At 41.1% G+C, this 10,575-nt stretch overlaps 1 protein-coding gene across 2 annotated transcripts; it reads right to left on the bottom strand.

Annotated features, from left to right (window-relative positions):
• Window positions 1-3,367: 3,367 nt before the first annotated feature.
• On the bottom strand, window positions 3,368-10,300 carry lmod2b (leiomodin 2 (cardiac) b). Of its 2 annotated transcripts, none has more exons than XM_085252906.1 (6): window positions 9,687-10,300; window positions 8,714-9,190; window positions 7,442-7,702; window positions 7,139-7,354; window positions 5,975-6,430; window positions 3,368-4,413 (listed from the first exon to the last, which is right to left on the bottom strand). In XM_085252906.1, exons 1-6 carry the CDS (start codon window positions 9,960-9,962, stop codon window positions 4,387-4,389), a joined length of 1,713 nt encoding a protein of 570 aa, XP_085109032.1. In that variant the 5' UTR covers window positions 9,963-10,300; the 3' UTR covers window positions 3,368-4,386. The 2 variants fall into 2 exon arrangements, with proteins under 2 accessions (XP_085109032.1, XP_085109033.1); XM_085252907.1 differs by having other exon boundaries at window positions 5,975-6,427.
• Between the last annotated feature and the right edge of the window lie 275 nt (window positions 10,301-10,575).

Raw genomic sequence — 10,575 nt, 5'->3', positions numbered from 1 at the left:
CACACAAAGAGAGAAAAAGCTTTTATATAAGCAGAAGCACTTCTGTGAAGTTTTTGTGTGTTTAATGGGAATGCTTTCAAAGATATGTCATTTTCTTCCTTTGAATATGGAATTTTTCAGTTAGTGAATGCAGAGGACCACTAAATATGTCCTTACCACTTTCACTGTAACTAGTATTTCAATGACCCTGAGCCAGTTTATTGAAAAAACAAAAAGGATGTTGGGCAAGTTCATTGGCCAGTGAGACAAACTGGATAAATTACTCAATTATATTTATGCCAATATAATTCCTTGATCAAAGGTTAAATTTGATACTCCCATCCATCAACCCACAGATTGTTGTACACAGTGACAGCACAGCTAAATGCGGTGTATCTGATATCCCCGTATTGGTGTTGTTTCTATATCATAATAATGTTGGTTCAGCATTGAAAGCCAGATTAAAAGATTAAAAGCCACTGACCAATCACGTTCTTGTGATGTCATAAGTTTGAGATCTGGTGGAAAAAGCTAAAACCATTAGCTAATTTCTTGGTAAGTTGATCCTGGAGCGACACTGTTATAATGATATAGAACAAAGCCAACACGGGGATATCAGAATTGGCACATAACACATAAAAGTGTTTTAAAAAGTGTTCCTTAAACAGTCAGCCTTTCTGCGATAGTAAATAGTCTATTGTAAAATAATCTACCACGTTAACATAATTCGGCACTACGTGTGTCAGCTTTTGACCCTACGAAAAATAAAATGCTGCTCACCCCTGACTCACCACTGACATTTTATCAATGGAGTTCATCATTGTAATAGTTAACTGTACTCTTCTAACAGCAGCAGTAGCTGCCTATGTTAATATTTCAAACAACCCGAATGTTGTGACTCAGAGGCCTAACAGCTCTGGGTTATGTGTGGCATTGGCAAAATATGTGATACATGAAAACTTGCCTGCTTAACATTTTTTGTGGTTCAGAAAAGGGTTTTAAAATTCTCTGCAGAGCATTAAACCCAGTGTACATCCTTAAAATCATGGCAAGAATTCCATATGGGATAGTGTAGTGACCACCCTGAGTGCATCTACAAGCAGGAAGTCTCTGCTCTTTATCGATGATTTTTATGGAAGAATGCCTCTATTTACAGCTTGACAGACATGACAAAGTGCTGTGCTTGAGTAGAGGAAGTTGTTTCTTTTTTTTAAACTGCAGGACACTTAGCTAGTATTGTGTATACTGAGCTGCTGTGCATCGGATGCCACTGATAGAATGGTTTCCAGTATAAATAGTCCCCTCCATAGGAGCCCAGTTTAACTATATTCAGACTTCTCACATCTAGATTATTGTTGCAACTTCTGCAGCTTTCATTTGTGCAAATTTGTGCAATGTAGTGAGCTTATTGAAATACATTTTATGTCTTCCATCCTGTCTTCCACCAATGAGAAGAAGTCTTCAGACTCAGTGGCTATATGTGAAATAAAAAACATATTTTTTCAGCAAATTTGAATCTTGAATGTTGAAACCTAAGCCTTCTGATGCACAATAAACCCAATGATCAAGTGACTGGTGCTTTGGAGACTGTCGGTCCTGATCAAATCTGTAGTTTTCTGGCCGTTGCCACCTCTCAGGGCCTGACACTGCTGTCTTTGAACAGCTGTTCTGTGGATTTAGGAGTTGGGGAACTCTTCCAAGACATATAAACAAACACAAGACCAGGATTAGGATGGCTGACACTAATAGATCACAATTCTCAGTCTCTTGATTTCACTCTCTCAACTCTCATCCCCCACCTCATATGATCTTCTTCTTGACACGTCATTCCTTCTTTCCATTCTGATTTGTCATCTCACTAGCACCTGACTATCATGTCAGTGTGACTGCTCTAACAGGGCATACCACAACCTGATAAAGTTCAAACTGAGGATCAGAATGGGGAAGAGAGGTAATATAAGTAACCCAAAAGAGGTCAAAACATCTAGTGAGTGGCAGTTCTCTGGATGAGAGAACCTTCTTGTTAGAGGTCAGAGGAGAATAGTCAAACTGCTTTGAGGTCATAGGAAGGCAACAGTAACTCAAAAACCACTTGTTACAGCCAAATGCAAAAGAGCATCTCTGCATGCATTTAACTGAAACTTGGAGTACATTGGCTATAACAGCAGAAGCCACTCTAGGTACCATTCCTGTCAGCTAAAAGCAGGAAACTGATGCTCTCAAAATTTGATAATAGAATATTGGAAAACCCATTGGCTGCTCTCATGAATCTCAATTTCTGCTCCGCCATCCGGATGGTAGGATCAGACTCTGGTGTAAACAACCTTAAAGAATGGATCCATTCTGCCCTTTGTTCATCCCTTTATGACCCCAGTCTACCAATCTTGTGATGGCTGCTTCCAGCAGGATACTGTTGCCATGTCACAAAGCTCAGATAATCTAGTTTCTTGAACATGACAATGAGTTTATGTACTAAAACGGCCCCCACAGTCAGATAGAAGCTAATAGAGCACCTCTGGGGTCTGGTAGAGGAGATTCGCATCATGGATGTGTACCTGCAGCCGTGTGATGCTGACAGTTAATATGGACTATCTATATGGACTATTAATCTCTGAGGAATGTTTCCAGCAGGTTTTTGAATCTATACCACTGAGAACTGAGGCAGTGTTCTAAAAGGGAGTTCAGTCTAGTACACGTCAGATATACCTCACAAAGTGACTGGTGAATGTACTTATGCCACTTTTGCACTGTATTAGTATTATTCTTTTAAATTTACGGAGGATTACAATAAATTCCTGCATTTAAAAATATTTATTGTTACTTTCATGATGCCACCTCTTATTTTTATTAAAATGCTCTCCCGAGTCTTCAAATCAAGATAAACAGAAATCATCCTTTTTACGGTTGCAGCAGATGGCTGCCCCTCCCTGAACCTGGTTCTGCTGGAGGTTTCTTCCTGTTAAAAGGGAGTTTTTCCTTCCCACTGTCACCAAAGTGCTTGCTCATAGGGGGTCATTTGATTTGGGTGTTTTTTTCTCTGTATGTATTATTGTAGGGTCTACCTTACAATATAAAGTGCCTTGAGGCAACTGTTGTTGTGATTTGGCACTATATAAATAAAATTGAATTGAATTGAATTACAGACATGCGTCAAATCTATTCTATTTCTTATTCAAAACGTTAAAAAAAATCTATTCAACAGGGTTTATTGGGTAAGGTTAAGGTTATGATGACTTACACCTCAGAGGATTAAAACCTTCCAAAGTTAACTAAAGCTGCTCTATAACTTTATATCTCAAACATCTGCATGTTGAGTTGAAGTGATATCAGCTGAAGTTGAACTAGGCCTGGACATTTGTGCAATACCACTTTGTACCACAAAATGGTGTAGTGAGTCAACTGAACCTTTATTTAACCAGGCAAGTCATGAAGAGCACGTTCTTGTTTACAATGGCAGCTTATCCAAAAAGCAAAACCTCTGGAGAAACTCGGTGTAGCTTAAAAGAAACACCAACTGTTAGAAAGTAACACACATCCAAAAAATACATTTCAGCACACACTGCTAAAAAACAGCTGGTACTTACAAAAAGTTATTTAAAGGTGGCTAACATTAGCAAACATTAGTTGTCATTAGTCGTCCCAAGCTAGGCTACTGGTCATAGGCTGTGCCATTCACTGGCATTCACCGGGCTGAACAAATATGGGGCTCATCGGTTTTTATTTGATATTATAAAATTTTTAATCACGCTTGTTTGCGTAGTTTCTTCGCTTGTCATGCACTGTGAATTGTTCAAAGAGCGCAAAAGCCTTGCTTTAATGCGTGTTATCTTGAGTGGGTGTATTGTGAGTGTGTTGAAGTGGGAATATGCATCAGTGGCGCTTGACCAGTAAGCTGACTCACTGATAAACACAAAAACAGTGGCTCCGTGGGACTGACTGCATTCTTCCCTTTAACAGCCTGACCCCTTTCTTTCAAATGGAGCTCATCCAGAAACCAAAGAGTCAGAAAAGAGTCTGCATCCTTCCACAAGTGGTATTGTAAACAGCAGGTGGCTATATTTAGCTATATTTAAATCAGTTCAACCACAACAAATCATATTTACAGTTAAGGAAACAGCGATTTAGAAAACTTGTCAGTAAACAAATTAGTTCACTCCTTCCACAAATTAAAATACAAATGCCATGTACCTAATTCCTATTGTGAATACTTAAAAAAAACAAATTCAACATTTTTAAAATGTAAAGCTGTCATTGCAGTGCAAATTTCCAGTGTATTTTTTATGAGTAAGAATTCACGTCGGCCTCCTTAGAAAACCCAAGTTTTCACCTGTCATCATTCACCACCGTCGGTCAGTCCATCGTCATCAGTATCCAAATGATAACAAGATGATGTCTTTTATGACACTTTTATCGTAGATGACGAGGGACTTCCACCTGGAAAAGACAATGATATAATCAAGCTAGGAGGTATTAATGCACATTACTGCTCACCACGTGACTTTCATCTCTCTGACATTTTGTTTGACCCAAATCAAGCAAGAAAGCACGGTGGTTGGATGCCTGGGCAAAAATGATTATTCCCCAACCATTTGGCAAAAACGTCCTTGAAGTTGTTTTGGTCACTACCAGATTGCCTGTTTTCCATGGCAGATGCCACCTTGTCTGCAAACACTTGCCAACTACTCCACAAGCAGTAGTGAAACTGTGAAGAGTCCCACGCAAACTGTAAACCACCTTTTATAATCTGTTGGATGCACAACTTTTACTTTGAAGGCGAACGTTCTCTGTTTCCAGTTTGCGCTGCACTTTTTCAAGGTTTGCCACCACCCGGTAAGTAGTTAGCAAGTGTTTGCAGACAAATTGCTGTCTTTCACGCACACTATAGGCTATGGCGGCAACCTGCTAGCATCTAAAGCAATCTAGGGGTCAACTCATGACGACAAGTAATTTTATCGGTTCACATATTTATGAAATTTTTGTTATTGTACATTAGCTAATGTTTTCTCCCTTCCCCAGTCTAATGCTAAGCTAGCTAGCTACATCTATTAGATTCATCACCCAGACGCATTGGCTACCATTGATGAACTATTTTCCTAGTTGTAATAGCAGGATACAGCATTTTCATTGTGTCATTATGATTTCTGACTAACACAAACTGGAGCATTGCATCAGTGATGTGCGTAATGTCCTCGCTGGTGTCAGTAGATGTGTTAAATGTGTGTTGCTGGTCCGTGTTGTGTTCTGGTAAGGTGTTGTGTCTGTCTTTATCTAAGTTTCAGTCAACAGTTTCTATAAATACCTGCATTAAGTGGCTGGAATTTCACAGCTACACTTGGAGACCCTGCTATCTGAGGGCAGAGCTAATTTTCCACTCTAACAATGTGAAGAGCTGTAATAAAGCTTCAAAAGCATCTCTTTTCTCGGAGGTAAAAATAGTTTAGCTCTCAGAATAATAGCAGAAAAACAAAGTCCAGATGGGTTCATTTGCAGTTCCCTCTTGTTTGTCCTATTATATTTTCCTCCATATCAGTTAATCTGCCTCTTCAAGATAAAAATACTTGACTTGTTTGGCCGTCATTATTATTTACTGGCTGTAAAAGCGTTGTGATCACGCCAAAGTGCTGGATGGCAGCAAGTAGCCTTTTGCCTGCCTACCCTCTACAGACAGAACATAGCATGTCAGCCACAGAGATGACTCAGACACCGCTGACTCTGTGTCATGCACATCTAAATTAAACTCCCCGCTTGTTCAGTTTGCTTTCAAGAGACTCTGCAATTTTGCTTCAAGAGCTCTGCTCGTCTGCTTGTGTTTCTGCTTGAGTGTTGAATTTTGAACTTTTCTCACACTAAAGCTCGAAGCACTCTAACCTCACACAATGTTTGGCTGAGTGCACTTCTAAATAATCAAGTTTCAGTCTGCTACAACTTTTAATGTGACTATTAGTAATTAGAAGCAAATTTGGGGCTAGAAAAACATCAATTTAACACCACTTACCCGTTTCAGATTGCGCATGCTGCTATTGCGGATGGACTCCATCAGCTGATCATGGGCTGACCTCATTGGTGTTGATGGCCTGCTGCCCTCCTCCCCTCTCCTCTCTACCGACACTGGCCTAAGGGCATTTTTGAGCTCCTTAAGGATGCCGTTTGTCTCATCATTGCCCGACACCTTCCCCTTCTTCCCCTTCTTCCCTTTTGTTTTCACCGTCTTTTTCTTGCCCGCTTCATGCGCCTTGATAACCTCTGCAATCATCCTCGTGGGCTTTTTCTTCTCCTGCTGCGGGAGAGGAGGTGGAGGAGGAGGTGGCGGAGGAGGCGGGGGTGGAGGTGGAGGAGGAGGTGGCGCAGGGGGTGTCTGTTTTTTAGCCAGGTCGTTTCGGGGCAGTTTAGGTGAGGACCAGGGAGAGGCCCTGGGTGAGCTGTAAGGTGATGAACTTGGCGTTCCTCTCTGCTGGCAGAGAAAGGCGCATAGACAAATAAATGGATAAACAGAAAAAGTAATATTTCTGGAAAAGCTGTGCAGGTGAAAGGGTGCGCATTAAAGTTTGAGCAGGTGTTCATTTAGCATTGTAGAGGAACTGTGAAAAATAAAAATACGTATATAATAAATGGCCAAAAATTCATTCACCCAGGGGTTAGTGACATCCAACTTTTAAAAGGGAGTTGTTTTTTTGTTTTTGAACTAGGTGTCGAAAATGAGTAGTATCAGACTGTGACATCACTGCAGACTGATGACATAGCAATTTATCAATAACAAGGCAGCTACACCCTCAACAATACCCTGATTTATTGCTTATTTTACTCTAAAATTGGACATAATTTGCAAAATAAATACCATGACCTATTAAATATGACTTCTGATTGAAATCATAAAGCCATCAGGGAACATTTTAATGAGATTTCAGGAGATTTTTGTGTTTATTTAATTTTTACATTCTCTTTTAAATTTCCTTATTATTCTAGCATCCCCAGTTTTCCTTCTGTAGTTTGGTGTCAACGATGACCTTGGAGTGATCGTCAGCTCTGGAGTTAACATTTATGATGAAGATCTTACTCCTTTTCACAAAAATAAGAACTTTGAAAGCAGTAAAGTCAGTATAAATTTTAGTATAAGTGGGGTGCGGGATGCTGTCCAGCTAGACAAAGTAAAGCTGCAAACCAGTGCAGTGGTTCTGGGGTTAACAGCTCCTTCTTGTGCCCCTTGCTGGTTCTGCTGCTGCTGCCTCTGCTCCTGCAGCCGTTTCTGCCTCTGGCGGTCTTGGTTCCTGGTGAGGATCCCTGTCATGCTCATTCTCGGCCCAGGTAGGTTGAACTGGTAACCCAGTTTGATCAAGGTGTAGTTTTCCCTCAGAATTTTCACCATCTCCATTTCCACCTGCAAGACGTGTTTGCTCATGATGATGTCATGATGTCATTAGCACAGCACAGACACAGAATAGGAATGAGAAGGAAGAAATCCAACCTGTCCTCCACACATGTGCCTCTGGTTATGAAACCTGAGCTCCGTCAAGGTGTTGTTTCCTGGTAGTGCTTGAACCAGAGCCATCACGCCTTTTCCAGACACATAGTTAGACTCTATATTCAGGCTGATGATGGAGGAGTTCTCCTTTAGCATCTTAGCAATGGCCAGAGCCACGTGGTCGTCAGCTCGAGTGTTTGCGAGGCTGAAGGTTCTCACGTGTGTGTTTGACCTCAATGCTTCAGCAAATCGGATGAGAGTTTCCTGAGAAGTAAATTATTAGTATTTATATTCTTCAGACATATCAGAACCTCGAAGCACAGAGCATTATAAAAAGTGAAAGATAATATGATTCTGTTCCCTTCAGCACTGCCACCACCACATAGACGCCAGGACATTCCTGAAGTCATCTGACACTTCAGAAAGGCCAGTGTTTACCACACTGACACAAAGCCTTGGTCCCAAGCTGCTGTTACAACAATACTAAAATTAGCCGCAACTTGTATGAGTAACTTTCCTGCTTCTATTGTGCAACCCACCAGAATGGCTTTAGCATCAAACACCGATTTTAGAGCACATGAGAAACTGGGACTGTTTTGGAAAGCCACACCACTCCAAACCTTCCAACACATTCAGTTTTTAATGTGGTTCCTTAGGAATATCGATTGCCGACCCCTGAATCTCATGGGTGGTTTGGACTTGCCAGCCTCAGCCAGGGTGACAGCTGCAAGCATCTATTTTAGTCAATGAGAAATAATTTGGAAACTAACGTGATCATCTCATGACTTCGTTTCTAGGATGCTAATGTGGATAAAATTTAAAAAGCTGCTAAAAAATGTAGTCATCATCGGAAGATAGCTGATTAGCATTTTGCTCAGTTCTTTCCTTTTTGCTAAAAAGGCCTGCAAAGTGTCCTGTAAAGAACTTCCTGTATCTTCATCTGCCAGGTTGTGAAATTTAGCTAAAAGTTGAGCAAAACTGCTGGATTTGGAAACAAGGCTTATAGATTTAAATTTCACAAAGTCACAAATTTGTTTAACTCACGATAGAGCTGATTGCAAACCTGTTTTGTTTGATTGCCTTATGATAACACAAGTGAAGCAACACACAGAAGGATCAAAACCTAAATGAACCTAATGTTGTGATTCATGCAATTCTTAGTCAGCAGCTAATTGTTATTATTGTTATTATAACCATAGTTATCTGCATTTCCTGTGACATGTTGGTGAAGATATTTTGTGAAATTAGTTTGTTATGAAAGAATTTTATTTGTACCTGTGAGATGTCATCTATATTATTGAGATTAACCTCAGTGAGTTCAGAGTCATTTCTAAGCACTCGCTGCAGAGCGTCATCGACTACAGTTGGGTTTCCAGTGGTGTTCGGGTCAGCAGGTGGTGGAGGAGGAGGAGGAGGAGTCCGCCTAATAGGCTCCACCCTCTGGGGCTTGAGTAGGGTTAGGTTCTCGGCCCACGACGTCACCTGCCCTGAATTTTTTGACGGTTCAGGTTTTGATTTATTATTTTGCTCTTCTTCCTCCTCGTCCTCTTCTTCCTCCTCTTCTGTTACAGGTTCTTCTTCACTCTCCGTCTCTTCTTCCTCTTCTTCCTCTTCTTCATCACTGTTCTCTGCTTCCTCTTCTTCCTCACTTTGTTTTTCATTCTTTTTTTGCTCCTTCTCATTTTCATCATCTTTGTCCTCTTCTCCTTCACTGGTTTCTTCTGTCACACAGTCCTCCTCCTGTTCTTCATCCTGTATTTTAATACAGTTAATGTCTGTGAAGGTTCTCAGTCATCCAGACCATCGTAGTCTAAAGAGCTTGGAAAGAAAAGCGTCTGGATTCTTTAAGTTGCTTGAAGACGTTTCACCTCTCATCCGAGAAACTTCTTCAGTTCTAAGGTCAGATCTAGGTAGAGGATCAACAGGGGGTTCATGACCCTCTTGGGGGACAGTCCGCTAGGACTTAAATCTGGGACTGTCCACCATTTGACCTTAGAACTGAAGAAGCTTCTCGGATGAGAGGTGAAATGTCTTTAAGCAACCTAAAGAAGTCCAGATGCTTTTCTTTCCAAGCTCTTTAGACTAATACAGTTAATAAAATCTTGAAATGCTAGCAGGATCATGTGATATGGACAGCGTCTTACTAGAAGAATTTGTAATAATGTTACTTTAAGTTACTCTGTTCTTTAGCAAAACTAATAGAACACCAGAACCAAAACATAAAAATAAAATAAATGTTAACACTAACCAGTTTTGGACTTGCTCCACCTAACTCATCCTCCAGCAGTCTACGTGTCTCGTTCTCCCAGTACTTCATGAGGGCCTCTCTGCTGAAGGTGCCTGTCGGGGTCTTATCTGTCTGGTCTCGCTGTCTGAGTCCTATGGGCACATTGGCATCAGGATCGATGTCCGACAGCTCCTTTTCCAACTCAGCCAGCTCCTCGGCGCTGAGAGAAGCCAAAAGCTCATCTTCATCAAGGTCTTCATACTTACTCAGCTCTCGACGATACCCAAAACAGCTCATGGCCAAAGTGTGATAAGCACAGAAGTGACAGAAATGCAGACAGGCCGGTTCTTGATTTGCTTATGATCTGGTGTAGACCCCAAAATGAAGACGCTTGGGATTGGAAATTCCAACAAAAGATACGGTCCACTATGAAACTAGTAGAAATTCAAAGTTAATTCAGGTCCTTAATGGCAAAGAAAAAAGTTGTCGGCATATTCTGGATCCAGTCTTCTGCCACTGAAGCCCACTCCAGTCTGAACCAGATCTGTCCTGGCCAACCGAGTTTATGTGACGGAGATCCTCCGTGTGTGTCCGTGGCCTCTCCTCTCTAATCTCCACAGCTGCTGTTCAGGCCTTAAGAGAGGGATCAGAGGGGAACGTACTAAAGTGTAGGCACCATGATGCAGCATCTTTTTTTGGGAGGTGCTGCTCTGAGAGGCAGAGACACAAAAAGCCTGTGAGCTCAGAGACCATGTGTCCTGTCAATGTAGTAGTCTGTAACCTTTGTTTATAGCCAACTGGGCTCAGAATATAGTCAACACAAGAAGTAAGACGCATGACATATAGTTGAAAAAACGGCACAGGCTTGGCCGCTACATATCCTTCAGCAAAAAGTTCTCTTTCTCTTTTA

The sequence above is a fragment of the Mchenga conophoros genome, linkage group LG17 (assembly GCF_057382185.1).
Source record: "Mchenga conophoros isolate Kocher_MC1m ecotype Shallow Benthic linkage group LG17, M_conophoros_male_GT1.1, whole genome shotgun sequence".
Classification (NCBI taxonomy): Eukaryota; Metazoa; Chordata; class Actinopteri; order Cichliformes; family Cichlidae; genus Mchenga; species Mchenga conophoros.
The sequence above is the reverse complement of the archived record's forward strand: the minus strand, read 5'-3'. Positions and strand labels throughout refer to the sequence as shown.